At 49.1% G+C, this 22,775-nt stretch overlaps 1 protein-coding gene across 5 annotated transcripts in view; it reads left to right on the top strand.

Annotated features, from left to right (window-relative positions):
* The window catches only part of FRMPD3 (FERM and PDZ domain containing 3), a 137,603-nt gene extending 132,635 nt beyond the window's left edge, over positions 1 to 4,968 (top strand). For all 5 annotated transcript variants that reach the window (XM_060408003.1, XM_027963490.3, XM_042241777.2 and 2 more), the window contains one exon: positions 1,150 to 4,968. In XM_060408003.1, the coding sequence (XP_060263986.1) occupies positions 1,150 to 4,103 (2,954 nt within the window). In that variant the 3' untranslated portion in view covers positions 4,104 to 4,968. The remainder of the gene's footprint in view (positions 1 to 1,149) is intronic.
* The last annotated feature ends 17,807 nt before the right edge of the window (positions 4,969 to 22,775 follow it).

The raw sequence follows: 22,775 nt of genomic DNA, 5'->3' as shown, positions 1-22,775 counted from the left end.
GCTCAGGGCTAAGGGCTTTATCCCGCCTCAGAGTTTTGGCTCTCAGTCAGATGCACCCAAGTCCTGGCTCCTTCACCACTTTTCAGTATCACCTTTGCTTTTCCAAGCCACTTAACCTTCTCTGAGCCTCACTTTCATCATCTTAAATGGATTTGAGAACAACAGTCCTATCTCATAGGGGTGTTGTGAGGATTAAATTGAGATCATTCCTGCAAAGTACATAAACACTTCCTAGTACATAGTAGGGATTCAGTAAGTCGTAGCCATTGCTATTATTATTTGGTAGGCAAGCCATACAACATGCATGCTATTCCCTGTTATAGACCCACATACATCCATCTTATAAACAAGCCCACATGTCTGACATGCACCCATAGCCACGTGTCATCCTTCCATATACATATGCCTAAAAGAGGTCAGTGCTGTAGTGAAAGGAAAGAAATAGGGAGGAAGAAGGCATATGGGAAAGCATATGAGGCACGGACAAGTGTGGACAGAAAGTGAAGCTATTGAGGTCAGAGGGAGCCTAGCTGACCAGGGTGAGCATGTGCCTTTTCTGTCTGTAAGAGCATCCTTGGTGTTGGGCAGCCCCTATGTGTTTAACCCCTAGGCCTAGCATGACTCTCTACTCAGAGTCTGGAGCTCCAAGCACTAGCTGCTCCCAGGCTAGAGGCCCATGTGGTAGCCAGAGAGAGGCCAAGGTCTGCTAAATGGTCTCAGCTGCGGGGACAGTAGGCTGGCCTGGCCAAATGAGGAGTGCCAGAGAGAGGGAGCTCTCTTTGTCAGCTCTCTTCAGGACAATTAACAAAAATTTCCTAGGCTGTTGAGTCTAAAAATAGTGATGATTATTAGCATGTTATGTTGCCTGTGATTTGCATGTTAATTTGCCATCAAACTGCCCGATCTTCTCTCTGGCCTCTATTGTTTCTCTTTTGGATTCCAGCCCTTCATCACCCCTCTCCCAGCCTGCCTCTTTGTCCCCTCCCCTCCCCGCTTCACACTCTCAGCCCTGCAGGGCCCCCAGGGCTGACTGGATTTTCCCAGCTTGAAATCCTATTGACTAACCTTGACCCTCACAGACTGTCTACATATGATCGGAAAGGACTTGATCTGAGTAAGTGCTGCAGACCCCTCTTCCTGTCCCTCCAGGTCTGATTGTGCTGGCCACAATCACCCCTGAATCATCACTGGACTCGGGCCATGAGACCAACTCTTCAGAGCTCACAGACATGTCGGAGATGATGTCGGCCATGAAGCAGCACCAGAACACCACCTATTTCCTGGCCCAGCACCTCAACAAGGACAGCCTCCTGGCCCGCAAAGACCTGCCCTTCCGGATCCAGAGTTGCGCGGCCCAGGCTGTTCTCACGGCCCCTTATTCTCTCGGGCGCCCAGATCCCAATTCATCCCTCCAGCCAGTAGTTGCAGGCCAGAGTCCCGGTCCCCCTGGTGCTCGGAGGAAGCTGCCCTCATCGGAGGCCCAGCCACAGCGTGAGCGAACATACACCCTGGCGGTGCACCCAGCACTGTCCCCACAGCTGAGTGAGCCGAAGAATCTGAGCCTGCTGTCCCCAGTTCCTGAGGACAAAGGGCCTGGCCACACTAGGGCAGGCCTAGAGATGTCACTGAGGGCGGCCACACCATCCCTTAGTGAAGAGCAGGTCTCTGAGCTAAGGGAGAATCTGCCCAAGGAGGTCAGGTTGAGCCCCAAGCTTATCCTGGACCCAAAGGGCAGCGTGACCCCAGCCATCATCTCAGCTGCCCTACAGCAGGTGGTTCACACTAAGAGCCTACCTGCCCCTGCCGGAGCCTTGGGAAACACCCCCAGCAGTGGGGAGAGAAGGCTAGAGGCCAGCATGGGGAGGTCAGAGGTCAGCCTAGTAAGGCCAGAAATCAGCACAATGAGTGGCAGTGCCACTAAGAATCTGAAGTTCAAAATGAGCCCCGGTGCTCCGGAGACCTCACGCAGTTCCCAGCAGCAGCTGAGCCCAGAGGTCTCTTCCAGCTCCAGAGCACCCACAGGCAGCCGAGCTGAGAGCCTGCACCTCTCCCCACAAGAGGACAGGCTGCCTGTTCAAAATTTCCCTCCCAAAACCTATCTGTCTCGAGCGAGTCGAGAGTCAGCAGGCAAGCAAGGTACTGGGGAGGTGGCAGGCAAGGGTGGGCCCGAGGGTGCCAAGCCTTCTGTGCACAAACAGGGCACTGTCTCTGGCCATGGGGAGAAGGGGCAGCTGGAGAGCACCCCCCAAAGCAGCAAACTTGAGGAGACCAGCCTGGTCCCCCGAGTCGGCTACCCCATGATTCTGCAGAGCCCCAGTGGCCCACCACGAGGCCAGAGCCCACTGAGGCCTCAAGCCGCCAGTCGGCAGGTGAGCACTATGCCCTCCAGAAAGATCGAAACCACCCTGGATGGAGCCCACTCAGCCTCCGAAGGCCCTGCCAAGCCCAAATCTTCCCGGGGTCCTTTCCGGCTCCGTAATTTATTCTCTGCCACCTTCCCAACACGCCAGAAGAAGGAGACCGATGAGCGGCAGGCCCAGCTGCAGAAGGTGAAGCAGTATGAGCTGGAGTTCCTCGAGGAACTCCTCAAGCCGCCAAGCCAGGGGGAGCTGCCAAGCACCGAGTACCTGCAACCCCCAGCGCCAGGCCGCTGCAGCTGCCAGCTCCGCAGCAGCCCTGTGCAGCAGGGACCCGGCATGTCCCGTGAGCAGAGGCGCAGCTGCGATTGCAAGCGCATGTGCAGGGGGGCCCGCCCTCAGGCTCCCCAGACACCAGTGCCCAGCCTCCGGGGGAAGGATCGGGACAGGGTCCCCCCTACCCAGAGGCAGCCAGAGGCCGGCCCAGGCTTGAGCCTCGACACCCCCACCAGTGTCAGGCGCATCCGCTCCACCAGCCTGGAGTCCCGAGAGTGCCGATCAGACCCTGAGAGTGGTGTTTCTTGCCTGACCACGTGTGCCTCCGGGGGTGAGTGTCTCGGAGCTCCCAATTACAGGAAACTGATGCGCCGCTACAGCATCAGTGAGCTGGACCAGGGTGACAGGGCCTCCCTGACCTCAGACATCTACCCGCACCCACCCCTGGGCATGCTGCCCAGGGAGGCCAAGGAGGTAGAGGCGGGCCTCCCCCTAGGCGTGGGTCCCAAAAGCAAGTCGCTAGAGTCCCCGACCTTGGGAGACCCCTCCTATGTCCATGTCGCCCCTGAGACCAAAGGGCCCCGACAGATGGCCGTGTTCTCACTGCCAGAAGAGGTGTACCGGAAGCCCGCAGAGCTGGACGAGGACAGTGAGAGCGGCAAGTGCTGCTCCATCCGCTATTGCTTCTACTACCGCAAGTGCGACATGGCAGATGACGCCAGCGATGGCAAGGACGAGCTCTCGTACTCCATCCCCATGAAGATCCTGCCCGGCATGAAGCTGGATGAGCAGGTAGTGCCCGTGGTGAGCAGGACCCTGCAGGTGCTAGATGCCGCCACCTGCAGCAGCAGCAGCCCCGAGGCATCCCGCACCCAGGAGATCGACCTGCGGGTGTCCACCTTCGAGGGAAGCCTGGCCAAGATCAATGCCCTGCGGGCCCATGCCTATGGCCTGCCCGACGGCTTCCTGGCCGCCCGGCTGGACACCAACGAGCTGCTGACGGTCCTGCGGCAGTGTGTGGCCAGTCCTGAGGCCCGTGCCCCCAAGCCCTATGTCTCCCAGATCTCTGAATACAAACTGGAGCTGGCTCTCAAGTTCAAGGAGCTCCGGGCCTCCTGCCGCCGCGTGGCCAACGTGGACAAGAGCCCCACGCACATGCTGGCAGCCATCACGGGCAGCTTCCAGGTGCTGAGCAGCCTCATTGAGACCTTCGTGCGGCTGGTATTCATCGTGCGCTCTGAGGCCCAGCGCCAGGAGCTGCTGGCCAAGGTGGAGGAAGTGGTGAGGAACTACACCTTCCTGCTGCGCGCAGCTGAGGAGTCCACTGCCCGGAACCTTAACCAGCAGCAGCAGCAGCAACAGCAGGCAGCAACAGCTATGGGGGCAGCTGGGGGCCACCCACCAGGCTCCCCAACTTCAGCGACTGTTATGAGCACATTCACCCGCTCCTTAAAGACCCTTATTAAGTAGGCCATCTGCCCAGGCCTGCCCCCCTTCTCCAACCGTGGCCCCAGGTTTGAGCTTTGTGGTCTTTGCATCTTGTGGTGAGTATATGTGTCTGCTGGGCCAGTCAGGGGCCCCCTGAGCCCTCAGTCTCCAGGGACTGAGAAGTCCCTGGATTGGAGGCTGTCCCTGAGGGCTCCAGGCAGCTGCCACCCTGGGTATCCTCGCCCCTTCCCTGGCCTCTGGGCGTCACTGTGAGGGCCACGGCCCCCCCGTCACTACGCCCGTCACAGAGCTGTATTTTCTCTCTTCTCTAGGGCTGAGACGTGACGTCAGGTCCACTTCCTGCTCCATTGTGGGAGTCAGAGGGAGGCAGGCCTGAAGCCGGAGACCCGTGGGTCTCGAGCTCCTCTTGGCACCTGTTCCCCTCCAGGGCCACGGCGGTGCCGAGCAAGCAGAGGGGAGAGGGCACACAGCCCAGATGTGCCCAAGCTCTCACTCGGCAGGAGCCACCCTGAGGGCTGGTGCCCAGGTGGTGGGTCTGCAGAAAACAGCCACTCCGGGCTGTTGGTGGCCAGCTCTATAGGCTGGCAGCCTTGGGAGCACTCGCCCCTGGGCCCAGTAGCTCCACACCAGCCATCCCCAAAGTGCCCTGTCCCTCGCTGACGGGCAGGGCAGCTCAGTCCACTAGGGAGCAGGCATCTGGGATTACCCTGCTTGTCCTGGGTAAGGTACCTGGTGACCACGTCTGCCCTGGGGAGACCCAGTGCAGGCCTCGGAGCCCGCCCTGCCCAGCCCGGCCCAGCACAGGGGCTGTCGCTGCCAGCATGCGACTCCTCTCAACATCTCTCTACCAGACAGACTGTCCTTAGGAGTCCGACTTAGCTACAGATTGGGGGTGGGGGGTGGGGGGTGGGGGGCAGGGGGTTGGGGGTGGGGGGTATCGATGACTATATCTTAAACTTCTGGAAGCTAGCGTGATATGTTAATCCTGAGTATATGCTTTTGGCTGTGTATTGACCCTGTGGATTTGTCTCTCTAAGAAAAGAAGCTGAGCGCCTTACCCGGTGCAGTCCTGCACCTCTCTCTCTCCCTTTCTCTCTCTCTCCCCTCCCCTGGAGTCATCTGGAAGGGAATTCACACTGTTTTGCATTCTTCTTGACACACATCTGCTGCCGTCACCGTCCCCCAACAGTGTTCCTGGGAGTGAAGACACGGAGTCCCTACTAATTGCCCATTGTAGGGAACAAAGAAAGCCAATGTTTCTTCTGTATAGATTGCTTCTCATGCACCTCTCCATACTCCCCATTTCCCACATGCTCGTGCCCTGTGTCTGCCTCATTCATCGTTCCGTGAGAGGCTCATGTGAAACCTCCCGTTCTTATATGAGTTTTATAAAGATGTACACTGTGCTCAAGCCCCACCTATCCTTGGTACCCCCGAGTGTGATAAAAGACCCCCTGAGTGGCAATTCCTCCCGGCAAGGATTAGAGGAGCTCATTCTGCAAAAGCCAGCGCACCCCCCCCCCTTCCTTGCCTCTCCTCCCACAGGACCAAGTTGTTTAATGGGCCAGAGATGCAGCCAGGTGGGGAACCCTTGCCCCCACGACCACTGTGAGCCCACGTGCTGACATGGTCTCCCTCTTCTCCCAACCTTTTGATCCTGCCTCTTCACCACTTAGGCCCCACCTGTGTCATTCATTCCACCGCCATCCTTCACCTCTCCCTCAACCTCATGGAGAGGACACATTTTCTAATGTCTGTATATAGTATATATACTACATAAAATATATAAATTCTATATATATACTAATTTATGTCTTGTTTTTCAAACAAGAATGATTAAATCTATTCATCTTACTATCCCAATAAGTCTTTGCAGTGCCTCTGTGTGGGAGTCCTTGTGTCCCTGAATTGTTGATTGCTGGCAACCCTCTGAATGCTGCCACTGGGCCCCTCACTCATCTATCTGGGCCCCGGTGGACAAGGAGAGCTGAGAACCCTGCTCTTCCAGCCTCCCCTTTGCCCCTCTTAGAAGTCTCCTGTTGGTCACAGGAGTTGGATACGGTGCTCCTTTCACTTGGCCCTGCGGCCTTTGGCTCCACTGGCCACTGTGGCTGCCAGCAAGGGCAGCACAGAAACACCATGTGCTCCGTGCCGGGAGCCCTGGGCAGCCCGGGAGTTGAGAGACAGAGGTTCAGGTCAGCTTTCAAGTTGCTTTGGGAAATGGGGCCTCTCCCTCTGAAACTGCTCCCAGTTACCTCAGAACTAGCCTGTAGTTAAAACTAGCCAATCCTTTGCAATGGCCTCTGGCAACTTCTAGGGACAGGGGTATTTCCATACAATAGAAGCAGCAGGACCCTAAGCAGAGATGGTTTTTCAGAGAGTTACCTAACCGGGGTAGTGATTCTATTTCTCCTATTCTGGGTCCTTGTGGTAATCACAGGTTCCACAAGTCTATGAGATACCTTTGTGCCAACCAGGAAAAGTTTCTCCCTGCTGCACCCACCTGCCATGATGAATTAGTGGGGGCAGACCTAGTCCTCTGGGTGATGCTAGGCCTTTGGACACATAGCTTGGTAATTTCAGCCCCACTTGCTTCGCTGGCCGAGTGTACATCCTATACAACTGTGTACAGTAGCCCTAAAGAGTCACTTCCTCCCAAAGCTTGGGCACAGATGCTTTTTCTCATGTTTGCAAAGGTCACGGCTAAGGTGGTTTGGAAGCCAAGCATGGAGGAGGAACCAGAGACAGCATAGTCAGGCTGGGTGGCTCTGCATTTGGGAAGCCACACAGGGTAACCTGGTGGCAGAACTCTTTGGGGAAATAGCCGCCAGGGATACATCCCATGACATCAAGGTTGGGACTCTTGAAGTCAGTCCCAGTGTGAACGGAGGCCTGCCACCACTCACAATGACCTGATTGGACAGTCCAGAAACTTGCAGTCCTGTACCACACCGGTAGCTCCTTATCGTCAGAAAGCATATCTCATTCAGTTCTATAGTCTGGGCGCACACCCACACAGTACCTGCCTGGCACATAGTAGGTGTTCAATAAATATTTGTTGAATGAATGTGTTGAATGACATGACTGCCGTGAGAGAGTCCTGCCAGACCTCTGTCCCTCGTGAAAAAGGCCCTCTCTCTGGGAATGGCTAACCCTAGTCAGTGCAGTTGGATGAGGCCCAGCAGCCTGGCATCCTCCTATCAAAGATGAGGAGTCACGTCCATTACAGACTTTGCAATGGCCTCTGGTGATTTCTAGGGAGAGGGGTATTTCCGTACAATAGAAGCAGCAGGACCCTACACAGAGCTGACTTCTCTGGGTTTTCAGATATATCTAATGGTGGGTGCTGATTCTATTTCTCCTGTTCTGGGTCCTTGTGGTAATCACAGGTCCCCACAAGTCTATGATACCTTTGTGCCAACTAGACAAAGTGTACCACAGACTCAGAGCTGAGTTTCACCAGTTATTTTCCAAAAGCTTCACAAACTCCCCTGAGGCGCTCAATGGACTCCTTTTCTCCTGACCTGGGGTGGTTCTCTGCAGTAGCTGGGAGACCTGGGTGGGGGGTGCCACAGGCTTCTCCCCACCAGCACCTTCCTCACCATCTTTGGCCTGAGCTGGAGCCAGAAGCTGATCCTCTCCAGCCATCCTGTACCTGACACAAGTCCCCAGAGCCTGGTGCCTGCCTTTCCAACTTCAGGCCATTCGAGGAAAATAAGTTCACGCTACTGGCGTGGGCCCAGGATGCCTGTGGTGTTGGCACAGTCACATTTTCTTTTTCCAAACTGCTATCAAGACACTGTGGATCATAGGCAATTTCATCAACAATGAATTGAAAGGGCCCGCCTGAGCCAGAACTTCTACTGCCAAAGGGGCAGGGGAGGATCAGCTACCAGCACTAGGAAGGGGTATGGTTTTCTGTCTTAGGATCAAATTTCTCCAAAGAGCCACTAGGATGGGAGCACTAACTCCATCCCATGCTCCATCCTGTCACGCTGGGAGCCAGACTCTGGGTGTGTGTCTTCAGAGGAAATGACCCCTGAGGGTTCAGTCTCGGGTCTGGGCAAAATGTCCTGGATTCCAGGTGGGTTTCTTGGTTTCAACGCCTTGACTTGCTGGGAGCAACCATTACATGGAAACCATGGAGGCCTGACTTCTCACAGGTACAGAACTTCTTGTTTCACTTTGGGTTTCTGCTTCCCACTCATGATCAAGGCCCACACACCACCAAGTCTGCAGGTGCTGCCCATGCTCCCAGTATCTCAGGGACACTGCCTGGTGCCCTCACTGACCTTTCCAGCTGCAGGTTCTGGACCTACCACTTAGCAGTGTGCTCACTGTGAGCTTCTTGCCCTCCCATCTGCAATGACTGTCCCCTCTGCATATTGATGCCTCATTCTAATATTCACTGCTTTGGCTGAAAGGACTATGAATAAGTTGGGAGCCTTCCACAACACAGAAAAATTTGATCCCTACCTTTAAATGTATGTGCGTGAACACACACACATACACACACACGTGTATGAGCATCTACCATATGCTGGGTGCTATGTTAAGTACTTTACATGCATGATCTTATTGGGTTTCCCAGGTGGCACTAGTGGTAAAGAACTCACCTGCCAATGCAGCAGACACAAGAGACAAGGGTTCAATCCCTGGGTCAGGAAAATCCCCTGGAGGAGGGCATGGCAACCCACTCCAGTATTCTTGCCTGGAGAATCCCATGGACAGAGGAGCTTGGTCATGGGTTACAGCCACGGAGTCACAAAGAGTCGGACACAACTGAGTGACTTAGCACACGTGCACACGTGCATGTTCTTATTTAAACTTTCTAAGATCCTTAGAGATACCACAAGCATATCCACTTTTCTTGGAGGAAACTGAAGCCTAGAGAGGTTAAGTCACTACCTTGGTCATACAGCTGGTAAGCAGTAAGCTAGCTGGTTTCCAAACTCAGACCAAGCTTTCACCTGCTACCCTGCAGTACTCAGCCTAGCACCAACTTTAAAGCCCCTCCCCCTGAAAACAGAGGCACAGGCGCAGCCACATTCATCAGAGGATGGCCTATAACTGTTGCTCAAGGTACAGGCAGCATGTGGGTCATTGGTAAGGTTGGGGTGGAAGGTGCAGGATACTGCAAGCCCAGCTGACTCTTCACCCGGCGCCCCCAGTGCCATGTGACTCTCAGAACCAGTGGAGTCATGTAAAGCAGCTGTGTCCAAAAAGTCACCATCATCAAAATGAGGGGAACACCCCTCCCGCATGTTCCTCAAATGGAAATCTGAGTTTCCTATGGCTCTGACCCATACTCCTTATGCACTGGCATTTTTCTCAAAGATTTTGTAGGCAAGTACCACATGAATGATATATTCAAATTTTCCAAACTATTTATTTTACTTATTATTTATTTATTTGGCTGGAGAGGGTCGTAGTCACAGCATGCAGGATCTAGTTCCCTGACCAGGGATTGAACCACTCCCTGCATTGGGAGTGCAGAGTCTCAGCAACTGGGCCACAAGGGAAGTCCCTATCTTCAATGTTTTTATGTAAAAATTTGGAGAGGAATGAAGAAGTTGAACTTCCTGTAAAGAAAACATATCATATCATTTCAAAAGACACTCAAGATGCATGGTTGATACTTGTGGCTTCATTTCCATGTCTACTGCACCAGCGTCCAGGTTCACCCTTCTTTACGCCTAGATGTGCGTTGGTGGAAATGCTGGACATGCTCTGAGTCCATCAGCTGAACTATATAGTGGTGCAAGCCCCAAGGGGAGGACAGCTAAGGCTCACCTATTTCTGTGTATCTGGGCCCTGGGGGTCAGGCACCTCTTTGGGTATGAGAGACCTGGCATGACAGAGTCCCAGGAAGGGGCGCCAGGAGGAGATGGAACACATTATCAAAGTCTCCTTCTCAGCCCCAGTGTTGCCTCTGACACACTTTAGCACAGGGTCAGTCCCATGATTCAGTGGTAAAGAATCTGCCTGCAATATACAGGAGACATGGGTTCGATCCCTGGGTCGGGAAGATCCCTGGGGGAGGAAATGGCAACCCACTCCAGTATTCTTGCCTGGGGAAATCCCATGGACACAGGAGCCTGGCAAGCTACAGTTCATGGGATCGCTAAGAGCCAGACACGACTTTGCAAATAAACCACCAACCACAGCCCTGGGCACAGACTGAGGGAAGTCAGATTCTGTGCCAACCAAAATTTCTTCCTCTGCAATGAGCAGGCAAAGCAGGGTGGCCATGTGCGTAAGGTGAGCAGTTCCCCCTGGAATCAGGGCTCGGTTCTATTTTCAGCGCGGCTGCTGACTTGTCATCTGATGGGGTACAAATCATTTCTTCTCTTTGGATCTCTTCTCTAAAATGAAGATGACTGAGTCTTCAGCCTCCCTCGGCAGCTGGGAGGATTAATGAGGTGGTGCTGAAAAAACAGCTGTAAAAAGTCCTAGCTATAGAGCTTAACAAGTGCAAATCGAACTGCTCCGTTTGCAGCCAGTCCACAGAAACTAATTAAGCTTGTACCAAGAGCCTGGCACTAGGAAATTGGGTGTCTGTTTCCTTCAAATATCCATTATTTTCCGACAAAAATCACCTTCCCCTCAAAAAGGCATGCGTGAGGTCCCTGCCCTCTCAGGCCTTTCTTTTGAAATTGGAAAGCCCACCTGCTCCCTCAGTAGACAACCCCATCCTGGGACCCAAGGCTCCCTGTCAGACAGACCCAAAGCTCTTTTCAGCCATTGGCCAGTACCCCAGCTGGTTTCTCTGACACCTTCCTCTCCTCTCCATTCTTATCCTCTTTGTTGAAAGCAGCTATAATTCAAGGAAACTTGAGCTTCTCATTTTTTATGTTTTTCAACATTCAGGCTTAGTTCACAGGAAACAACTTTCCATTTCAACTTCTTAGCCAGCTTCTCAGGGACAGCTTCAGTTCTTGCTGCAGCGCCTGTGTTTAGCTCCTGTGCATCCCACTCCCACCTTTGAAGTTTGCCAACCTATGGCAGTGGGCCAAGGGAGCAGGGGAAATGATTTTTGAAGACCCATGGGGGCAGGGGGTGGGGAGGCAGTTCAGCTCCCAGATCACAGCAAGACGGCTTAGAAGGCAAAGCTGGCTTTGGTTCCCACCCCCTGGTTCTTTCCCTACCCCTGGTTCTCCCTTGCCAGGACACTCTGGGCCCTCAAGCATTCCTCTGGCTTGTCAATGCCCTGCTGCTGCTAAGTCGCTTCAGTTGTGTCCGACTCTGTGTGACCCCATAGACGGCAGCCCACCAGCCTCCCCTGTCCCTGGGATTCTCTAGGCAAGAACACTGGAGTGGGTTGCCATTTCCTTCTCCAATGCATGAAAGCGAAAAGTGAAAGTGAAGTCACTCAGTCGTGTCTGACTCTTAGCGACCCCATGGACTGCAGCCCACCAGGCTCCTCCATCCATGGGATTTTCCAGGCAAGAGTCCTGGAGTGGGGTGCCATCGCCTTCTCCGGTCAATGCCCGACATGGTAATAACCCTCTAGGCCTTCCCCCCCCCCCCCTACAAAATGACCTCTTCCTCCTTTTCCTCTCCCCACATAAAAACTAGTATTACAGGCCTATGTTTGGTTTCGGAGCCATCTGATTAACACTCAAATCAATTTATACCATGCCTCACGGCTTCCTACAAAGCTAGCTTTAGTCATATCCAGTGCAGGATGCAATGAATGTGATATTTGAATTTGTATGCATGCCTGTGACCTAGGTAACATGGCCATTGGAAATCCCTTCTCTCAGTTATGGCATTACGCCAGTGGGGATGGTCTAAGCACTGAGGTAAACAGAGTTCTCTTTGCCTTCTCTAGAATCCTAATCATTCAGTCCCTCAGCCTGTCTACTTGTAAACTCAGACACCCACCCATCTCTCCCTACCTCATATAAAAAATATTGGGGTGAGGGGGAAAGCCACACAGCTTGTGAGATCTGAGTTCCCCATCCAGGGACTGAACTCATGCCCCCATCAGTGGAAATCAGAGTTCTAACCACTGGACAACCAGGGAATTTCCCTCATATAAATTTGAAGGTAAATCTGCAGTATGGGCAAGCTGTTTGCAGATTCTTGTTTCCTAGTACAATAGGAAATGGTACATTTCCTATAAATTCCTGCTTCCTAGTACAATTTAGAGGAAAAAGGGGGAGAATGCCATATGGCAATGGCATGATTCTTGGCCCCCAAGGACAGGAGAATTGGTAGGAAACCGAGACAAGGACAAGCATTCCTGCCCCTTTCCTAGCCTGGCACAGCAGGAATGTACAATGCCTCCAGGGACCTGGAAAAATTCAAAGAACTGAGTCGAAAACAGGCAGATGTTCCCCCTGCTGAACAATGGAAGAGGCTTTGATCTGACTTGCGTTTCTGCAGCCCTGAGCCCATGCTAGCTTGGCTCTGTAACAGAGCGGCACTAGGAGCCAGGAGATTTGGGTTCTACTTGCAGCTCTTTCAAGAACTAGCTGTGTGACCTTGGGCATTCACTTCCTTCCTCTGAGTATCAGTGTCTTGCTATACATTAATAAAAGGAATGGGTTGAACTAGAGGGTCTATTAGCTTTAAAAGAGCACATTTTCCCTACATTCTTTCATATAAGCATTTTTTTAGACAAAGACAAGTTCTTCTAGCATCACCCAAACATTCCCCAGGTCAATAATTAAACTGGGAGAACTCCCCAACTCATAAAATTTAAGCACCAGAACAGACCACAGAGCCAGCTTGGCCCTGCTGCTTTCATTTAATCCCCTTCTGTCAAGGGGGATAAAATCTCCCGTTTCTTAAATCCCCAGATGATTCTCACTCCTGGAATACTGACCTTGTACAGTAAAGCCTACATTCACATGAAACCAACTCACAAGAACCCTAGAGAGTGAAATCCATCTAAAGGGTTGAGGCAAACCCTAAGGTAAAGCAGCAAACTTGGCTTTATGAGATAAATCTTCTGGAACAGGACTGCGTTTTGTTTGTCTGTTTGTTTTTGTTGGTTTGGCCTTGCTGTATGACTTGTGGGGTCTTACTTCCCCGAGCAGGAATAAACTGGAATAAACTTAGCAATGAAAGCACAAAGTCCTAACCATTGAAGTGCCAGGGAAGTCCCAGAACTGGATTTAAGATAGACTTCTGTTGGACTTTCCCAGTGATCCAGTGGGTAAGATTCCACCTTTTTCCAGTAGTCATGTATGGATGTGATTTGGATGATGAAGGAGGCTGAGAGCCAAAAAAACTGATGCTTTTGAACTGTGGTGCTGGCGAAGATTCTTGAGGGTCCCTTGGACTGCAAGGAGATCAAACCAGTTCATCCTAAAGGAAATCAACCCTGAATATTCATTGGAAGGACTGATGCTGAAGCTCCAATACTTTGGCCACCTGATGTGAAGTGCCCACTCATTAGAAAAGATCCTGATGCTGGGAAAGATTGAATGCAAAAAGAGAAGGGGATGACAGAGGATGAGATGGTTGGATGGCATCACTGACTCAATGGATGAGTTTGAGCAAACTTTGGGAGATGGTGAAGGACAGGGAAACCTGGCATGCTGCCGTCCATGGGGTTGCAAAGAGTCAGACATGACTTAGCGACTGAACAACAATGCAGGGGATACAGGTTTGATCCCTGGTCAGGGAACTAAGATCCCACATGCTACAGGGTGCAGCCAAACACTAGAGGAAAAGAAAAAGTAAACCTAAAGATAAACTGTTGAGAATTCCTTGGCAGTCTAGTGGTTAGCCCTCTGAACTCTCAATGCTGAGAACCCCAGTTCAATCCCTGGACAGGGAACTAAAAATCCCATAAGGCACCTGGGGAAAAAAAAAAAAAAAGAAGATAGACTTCTGTTAATAAAACCATGACTTACATTTATGCCCTTTGCTCTTTCAAAGGACTCCTAAAGTGAATCCTTTTGAAAAGCTGTTACTACTCACCTCCTAATATATCTTCGGCATCAGTTCAGATTTTCAGTTCAAATTCTTAAATCTTTAAAATGCATCCACTCTAAGGGTCTGTGCCAAGGGCTATGAGAGATGCATGGTCTCTGGCCTCAAAGAGCTTGTGTGCTCACTGAAGACACAGAGAACATAAGTTGGGAGTTCAGGGCCCACAGAAGGGCTAACTCTTGAGAGCTGGTGTGCTCAGCATGGGCTCAGCACATCAGGCTGTCTCTATAGATGTAATGTGCTTTGTGGTGGCCTTTGAAAGCCCTCTGGTGTTCTGACAAAAGAGAGATAGCCACCTGCCATCACCCTGGCACTGAGTTAGGAGTTGGCTGAAAACGTGAAGGTGAGGATATGAACAATGAGAGGCCACACTGACCTCGAGAGGGAAGAATCAGAACATAGGCAGAAAAGAGAAAATAGCTTGAAAGAAATGCTAATACCCAGAAGGAGCAGGAAAGTTTGCTTGAAGATGACAAGGAAGTCCAGCTGGTCAAAGTCACTGCTTGAAGTGGCAGGACCAGAAAGGCCTCTACTGAAACTCCTTCCTTATATTCCTGCAGGGGATGGGAGGAGAGAACCAGAACTCTCTCTCTCTGCCTGCTGTTAAAGGAGTCATTTACGAATCTGTAAAGCTTCTCAAAGAAAAGGTCATGTTTTATTCATTTCTGTAATCCACAGGCTGAGCACTGTTATCTTGCCCATAGTTGCTGCCCAAGAAATTGCTGCAGAAGAAATGACTGAATAAATGGATAAATTTAGACCCTCCTATAATGCTACAGTCTTCCCAGGTGGCGCTAGTGGTAAAGAACATGCCTGCCAGTGCAGGAGACATAAGAAACAAGGGTTTGATCCCTGGGGTCGCGAAGATCCCCTGAAGAAGGAAATGGCAACTCACTCCAGTATTCTTGCCTGGAGGATCCCATGGACAGAGGAGCCTGATGGGTTACAGTCTATGGTATTGCAAGAGTCAGACACAACTGAAGTGACTTAGGATGGATAATGCCTGCTTCCCTGGTGGCTCGGACAGTAAAGAATCTGCCTCCAAGGCAGTGAGACAGGGGTTTGATCCCTGGGTCTGGAAGATCCCCTGGAGAAGGGCATGGCTACCCACTCCAGTATTCTTGCCTGGAAAACTCCATGGACAGAGGGGCCTGGCAGGCTATAGTCCTTAGGGTCACAAAGCATTGGACACAACTGAGCCACTAACACTTTCACTTTTATAAGGTCTGGAGAAAGGGGTGGCAGAGGATGAGATTGTTAGATAGCATCACTGACTGAAAGGACATGAATCTGAGTAAACTCTGGGAGATAGTGGAGGACAGAGAAGCCTGGCAACAACAACATAAAGCCTGGAATCTCAGAAGGAAGCAAAACCAGACCTGCCCTATAGAGGAGGGAGGGGACTCTCAACAAGGAAGGTGCTTACAAAATTCTCCCACTAGCCCTGAGCTTTGGAGTTAGTTGGAAGTATGAAACAGGCAAGAGGACATTTCTCAGCCCTTTCTAGAACAAAATAGTTTAAGTTCTCCCCTCCCCTTCTCTCCTATTTGGGGACCAGGACTCCAGTCCTTTACCCTTGTGAAGTTGCTCAGTGGTGTCCAACTCTTTGCGACCCCGTGGACTGTAGCCTACTGGGCTTCTCCGTCCATGGGATTCTCCAGGCAAGAGTACTGGAGTGGGTTGCCATTTCCTTCTCCAGGGGATCTTCCCTACCCAGGGATTGATCCTGGGTCTCCCGCATTGTGGGCAGACACTTTAACCTCTGAGCCACCAGGGAAGCCTTTATCCTTAGCACCCTGAAACTGGCATTCAAAGCCCTCCACAACCTGGTTGTGTATAACTCAGTGTCAACCAGAGAAACAGACCCAGTAGGAGGTATATATTAAGGGATTTCTTATAAGGAATTGGTTTATACCATTTCAGGGGCTGGCTGGACAAGTCTGAAGTTTGTGGGCGGGTCATCAGGAGGCGGAGATTAGAATTCTACTAGGGGAATACCATTTTCCTCAGGGAAACTGAAATTGTCCTCTTGAGATATTTCAACTGATTGAATCAGACCCACCCAAATTGTCTAGGAAAATCTCCTTTACTTAAAGACAGTCATTAGAAATATAAATCACATCTACCAAACACTGTCACAGCAACCCAGATTAGTGTTTGATACAATAACTAAGACCACTGCCTAGAAAAGTTGATACATAAAACTGACCATCATAAGCTTCTGAGTTGGTTTCTTGCCTGAGCTCCCAACATACCTTCCCTTACTTCACCTCCCCATCTGTGCATTTACCTGCCCCAAGGCCCTTGATAAACCTGAGACAGGAAAGGGGAAGGGCACAACCTTTAAAAGAATGACTTAGATGTTGAGAACACAATATAAACTGGTTAGAAGTAAGTAGGCCCAAGATGGTAGAAGAGTCAACTTCCACTAGAAGAGCTTGAACCTCATTAAATGCTCATTGTATACATCAACTTTCCTAAATGACACACCTGGGAATTCTCTGGCAGTTCAGTGTTTAGGACTCTGCATGGAGGAGAGATCCTCCAGGAAGATCCCCTGGAGGAGGGCATGGCAATCCACTCCAGTATTCTTGCCTGGAGAATCCCGTGGATAGAGGAGCCTAGAGGGCTACAGTCCATAGGATTGCAAAGAGTCGAACACAACTGAAGCGACTTAGCACACACACACAATTCCACTGCAGGGGGCATGGGTTAGATCCCTAGACAGGGGAGTAAAATCCCGCATACCATGTGGTGTGCCAAAAAAAAAAAAAAAAAAGACACACCCACCAGCGCCATGACAGTTCTGAGGCTAGCCATTAAAGACTAAAAAGTGGATGGTGACCCAGTTCCCTGGAAATCTCTGCCCCTTTCCCCAAATAGTTGGACTAATCCTAATCCTCCCACTCATTAGCTATGAAATTACCCAGCCCATAAAAACTAACCACCCCAAGGATGAGGGAAAGGGTTAGTTAGGGGGTTTGGGATTGACATGTACACATTGCTATATTTAAAATGGATAACCAACAAGGTCCTACTGTATAGCACAGGGAACTCTCTTCAATGTTGTGTGGCAGCCTGGATGGGAGGGGTGTTTGGGGAGAATGGATACATGTATCAGAGAAGGCAATGGCACCCCACTCCAGTACTCTTGCCTGGAAAATCCCATGGATGGAGGAGCCTGGTAGGCTGCAGTCCATGGAGTTGCTAAGACTCGGACACAACTGAGCGATTTCACTTTCACTTTTCACTTTCCTGCATTGGAAAAGGAAATGGCAACCCATTCCAGTGTTCTTGCCTGGAGAATCCCAGGGACGGGAGAACCTGGTGGGCTGCCATCTCTGGGGTCGCACAGAGTCGGACACGACTGAAGCGACTTAGCAGCAGCAGCAGCAGCAGCAGCAGGATACATGTATATGTATGGCTGAGTCCCTTTGCTATCCACTTGAAATTATCACAGCACTGTTAATCGGCTGTATTCCAATATAAAATAAAATATTAAAAAAAACTAACCATCCCATATTTCAGGGTCTCTCACTTTCTGAGATGGCCCTCTGTGGAATGTGTTTCTCCCAAGGCCTCTCTCACTTTCTGAGACAGACTGCATTCTGTCTGTGGCATGTATATTGTTAAGTAAAACAGCTTTCATTTTACTATGCCTTGCTCTTGAATTCTTTCCTGCATGAAGCCAAGAACCCACAGTTCATGGCCCATCCCAGGGACTCACCTCAGACCTGGGACATGACCATCCTTTTTTCCCATGCAACAAACCTCTCTAATCTTAAGAGACCCATTTCCTTCAAGACTCTTCCTACATCTTCTCAACTTGACTGCATTTTTCACACCCCTGCCCCCCATATTTAACCTTATTTCTGTATCTGTCTTGCATGCTAAGAAGAAAAGATTGTGTACTGTTTGCATTTCCGCCCTCCATATAGAAGCCCTGACATATAGAAGGAACTCAGCATATTTCTTTGGAATAATATCAAACTTACAGAACTCATCACCATTTACATATAACTCAGCACACTCTTTTCTAAATTTCATATTTTAGGATCCTTATGCCAGCCTCACATACATTGTTCCTATTCTGATGACCTAATTTCCAGTAGTCATGCCCGGATATGAGAGCTAGACCATAAAGAAGGCTGAGCACCTTTGATTGATGCTTTAGAACTAGGTGCTGGAGAAGACTCTTGAGAGTCCCTTGGACAGCAAGGAGATCAAACCAGTCAATCCTAAAGGAAATCAACTCTGAATATTCATTGGAAGGACTAATGCTGAAGCTCCAATACTTTGGCCACCTGATGTGAAGAGTCAACTCATTGGAGAAGACTCATGCTGGGAAAGATTGAAAGCAGGAGGAGAAGAGGGTGGCAGAGGATGAGATGGTTGGATGGCATCACCAACTCAATGGACATGAGTCTGAGAAAATTCAGGGAGAGGGTGAAGGACAGGGAAGCCTGGTATGCTGTGTCCATGGGGTCACAAAGAGGCAGACATGACTGAGCAACTGAACAACAAATTTGGCCATGTTCATCCATCCCTAAAGGTCTGTGGACATTTTTTCCTAGATGACTTTAATTCAAGTCTCCTTTAAACTTTCTCCTCAGGATCACCTTACCTAAGATAAGGACTAAGACTCCATCCCCCATGCCCTAAGGTTGTTTACCTTCTTAGAGAGAGAAAAATTGAATAAAGATAACAGCATTTTCCCCACACACATTTATATTCTGGAATTCTCTGATTAGGTGACTTAGTTTTTGCCCTAATGGGATCATTATTAGTTTTAATCCAATGAGCCCAGGGTTCTTTGATCATTTATATGGAGAGAAGATCCCTTGTGTTCATAAAGTTCTCCAAGGGGTCCATGACATCGAAAAGGTTGAGATTTACATCTCTCATCCCTCTTCTTAAACCTTAAAGCTACTGGCCCAATTAAGGACATTACTAACTTACCCTCCCAAGCTGGTTTGCCTGCCTCCAATCTTCTCTTCCCTATTATTAACCCACACAGTTAAATTTGCTAAAAGCACAATTATGATCATGTCATTCCCTTATTCCAGAATAGTAAATGGCTTCCCATCACCTGCAGAATAAAATCAATATGGTACGTGATATGCCAGTCAAGGCAGGCTACTTACCTTACCTCAACACCTCTACTTCCTCACCTTTTCTTCCTGTCAGGGGAGAACCACCTCCTTCCAATCATTGTCTGCTGTCAGCAAAAAAAAATAATCAACAGTCTACCTAAGAAAGAATGAAAAATTGTATTCAAGCCAACCTGAGGATTGTAATCTGCGAGACAGTCTTTCAGACAGCACTAAGGACTGTTCTGCCCATCAGAGGTCAAAGCACTGTTACATAAGTTTTTGAGACATTTGTTGTTGTTCAGTTGTCTAGTCAGGGATTCCCTGGTGGCTCAGATGGTAAAGAGTCTGCCTGCAATGTGGAAGACCCAGGTTTAATCCCTGGGTCAGGAAGATCCCCTGGAGAAAGAAATGGCAACCCACTCCAGTATTCTTGCCTGGAAAATCCCATGGATGGAGGAGGCTGACAGGCTACAGTTTATGGGGTCACAAAGAGTTGGACACCACTGAGCAACTTCACTTTGGTCGCCCAGTCATAGCTGACTTTTTGTGATCCCATGGACTGCAGCACACCAGGCCTCCCTGACCTGAGACATAGAGTTATACATCCAATCACAGTTTGATTGACAGCTTACATAATCCTGATCTGTGTATACAAAGTGAGTGGTGGGTCATCATGACCCATCACAAGAATGAGAAGGAAGTTTATCTTCTAGAGAGGTCTGGTTAATAATAATAATACACACTAAAAGAGAAGGAGGAGGCCCAGATAGGCAGAGAAGAATTTTGTCTTGACACAAAATATGAATTTTATTTCATCACTGCCAAAACCCTGCCCATCCTTGGAGGCCTAGCTCGTGTGCTTTCACTGCCAGAAAAACTCAGGATATCCCAGGTAGAGGAGACATTTTTTACCACTGAGTCTGCATTATCACTTTGTTTGGGTTGGATGTCTAGTTGTACCTCCAAAATCCCTTTTTTCTCTGCATCCTGAGTACAAGACATTTCCTAGTCTTTCTTGCAGGTAGATGTGACTTGCAACTAAGCTCTTGCCATGTGACTAAGCTCATTCCAAAGGGATGTGATGGAAAATGAAATGAGCAACTCGAGAACTCGAGAACTCGAGTGCCAAAGCAGTAGACGTAAGAGACACAAGTTTGATCCCTGGGTTGGGAAGATCCCGTGGAGGAGGGCATGGCAACTCACTCCAGTATTCTTGCCTGGAGAATCCCATGGACAGAGGAGCCTGGTAGGCTACAGTCCACAGGGTTGCAAAGAGTCGGACACAACTGAGCGACTTCACCTTGACTAGATGGACTCTTGTTGACAAAGTAATGTCTCTGCTTTTGAATATACTATCTAGGTTGGTCATAACTTTTCTTCCAAGGAGTAAGTGTTTTTTAATTTCATGGCTGCAGTCACCATCTGCAGTGATTTTGGAGCCCCCCAAAAATAAAGTCTGACACTGTTTCTACTGTTTCCCCATCTATTTCCCATGAAGTGATGGGACCAGATGCCATGATCTTCATTTTCTGAATGTTGAGCTTTAAGCCAACTTTTTCGCTCTCCTCTTGCACTTTCATCAAGAGGCTTTTTAGTTCCTCTTCACTTTCTGCCATAAGGGTGGTGTCATCTGCATATCTGAGGTTATTGATATTTCTCCCAGCAATCTTGATTCCAGCTTGTGTTTCTTCCAGTCCAGCGTTTCTCATGATGTACTCTGCATATAAGTTAAATAAGCAGGGTGACAATATACAGCCTTGACGTACTCCTTTTCCTATTTGGAACCAGTCTGTTGTTCCATGTCCAGTTCTAACTGTTGCTTCCTGACCTGCATACAGGTTTCTCAAGAGGCAGGTCAGGTGGTCTGGTATTCCCATCTCTTTCAGAATTTTCCACAGTTGATTGTGATCCACACAGTCAAAGGCTTGTTGCTTACACTCTATTCCTTTTAACAGATAAGTCAGCTCATGTCATTTTTTGGTAAAAACCCTTACTCAGTAATAGCAAACATCCTTTAAATGATCTTCACGGTCCTACATGGTTGACATCTTCCCACCAATCACTCTTATCTCACTGATCTTATTTTCTCTTACAACTGTGCTCCACCCCCGTGGTCCCAATATTCACTCTGTACCAGACACAACAATCACCTTACTAGTCTGTGAACAAGTTAGGTGCACTCCTTTCCTAGAGTTTTTGCTGTGCCCTCTGCTTGTCCCAGATATCAACAGGGCTCATTCCTTTATCTCCGTGAGGTCTTTGCTCCAATGTCACCTTCCCAGATAGGCCTTCTCTGACTCCCCTACTTAAAATTAGACTCTCCCTTCCCTCCACAACCACCATGGCACATTTCCCCTGATTTTTCTCCATATGGTTTATCACCACTTGATATATTACACAATTTCTTCACTTACATGTTTATTGTTTGAGAATGTAAACTCTATGAGAGCAGGGGTTTCTGATTGTTTACTACTGCATTCTTGGTGCTCAGAACAGGGCCTGGTACATTAGAAGAATTCAATAAAAATTTCAATAAATACTGAATGAACAAATTCCTGGGAGGCAAATATTTTACAGTCCCCTGAATGCCTAGTATACTGCCTTGTATGCAATGAAGCACTCAGTAAATATTTGATGAATGAATTGCGATGGAACACTACTAATATTCTGCCTGTAGTCTACTTCCTTCAAGTATTCCTAGACACCTGGGCTTATACTGAATTTCTGAACTCATAAAATCATAACAAAAGGTCAGAAGGAGCGGTCTCTGTGGGCACTGCTGAAAATGGCAGGAAGAGAAAGCTAGGGTGCTGCTTGAAATATTTTTTGCCTTTGCCACTTGGACAAATTTCTTTCCATCTCTGGTCTCCGTTTCAACCATATGTAAAATGAAGCTAGTAGACTAGATGATTTCTGAAGTCCCTTCTATTTTTACAGCTTGTAGTTATGAGCATTATGGCACTTCTAACTAAAATTGTATGATTCTAAAATTACATGATTTTTGTGTTCTAACTCATGGTTGGGATATGCTTAATGAAAATGTGGTGTGAGAATAAAGGCTCTTTTTGGTCTAATTAGCTGGTATCATCATAAAAGTAATAAAATAGTGGTGTAAAAGAACACATTAGCAACAGATAGAATATGATGCTGAGGATAACATCAGGCAGATAGGACCAAAGACTAGGTTTTCTGACTCCTTTGGGGCTATTTATCTGAAGTCCTATAAGTATACTGTACTTTCTTTCCTTTCCAAGGGTCAGATAAATCAGACCCTTTATCACCCAGATATTGTGGAAAATCCATACTCCAGCACCTGTTTGAACGTACTTGGTCCTAGTGTTAAAAACAAAATGTGACTTCTCTTGCAGTGTCTCTGGATGACTCAGGTAGCTTGCCCTCAGTCACTTTCCCCTTGGGACTTGTCTGTCAGGCAAAGGGGATAGTGAAATTACCGGTTTGCCCTTTGTATGAGCCTGTGCTATGGCGTCTGTCTGTGATGCAATCATGCTTTAAGTTCAGCCCCATCCTTACAAAAAGATAAAAATCATGTTCAGAAACATGCAAACTCATGTTTGTATGAACTGTGGCTGCCATCCTGAGAAATAGATATTTTTAAAAGAAACTGTAAAAAAGAAAAGAGAAAGGAACTGTA

Source organism: Ovis aries, chromosome X (genome assembly GCF_016772045.2).
Source record: "Ovis aries strain OAR_USU_Benz2616 breed Rambouillet chromosome X, ARS-UI_Ramb_v3.0, whole genome shotgun sequence".
NCBI lineage: Eukaryota > Metazoa > Chordata > Mammalia > Artiodactyla > Bovidae > Ovis > Ovis aries.
The sequence above is the reverse complement of the archived record's forward strand: the minus strand, read 5'-3'. Positions and strand labels throughout refer to the sequence as shown.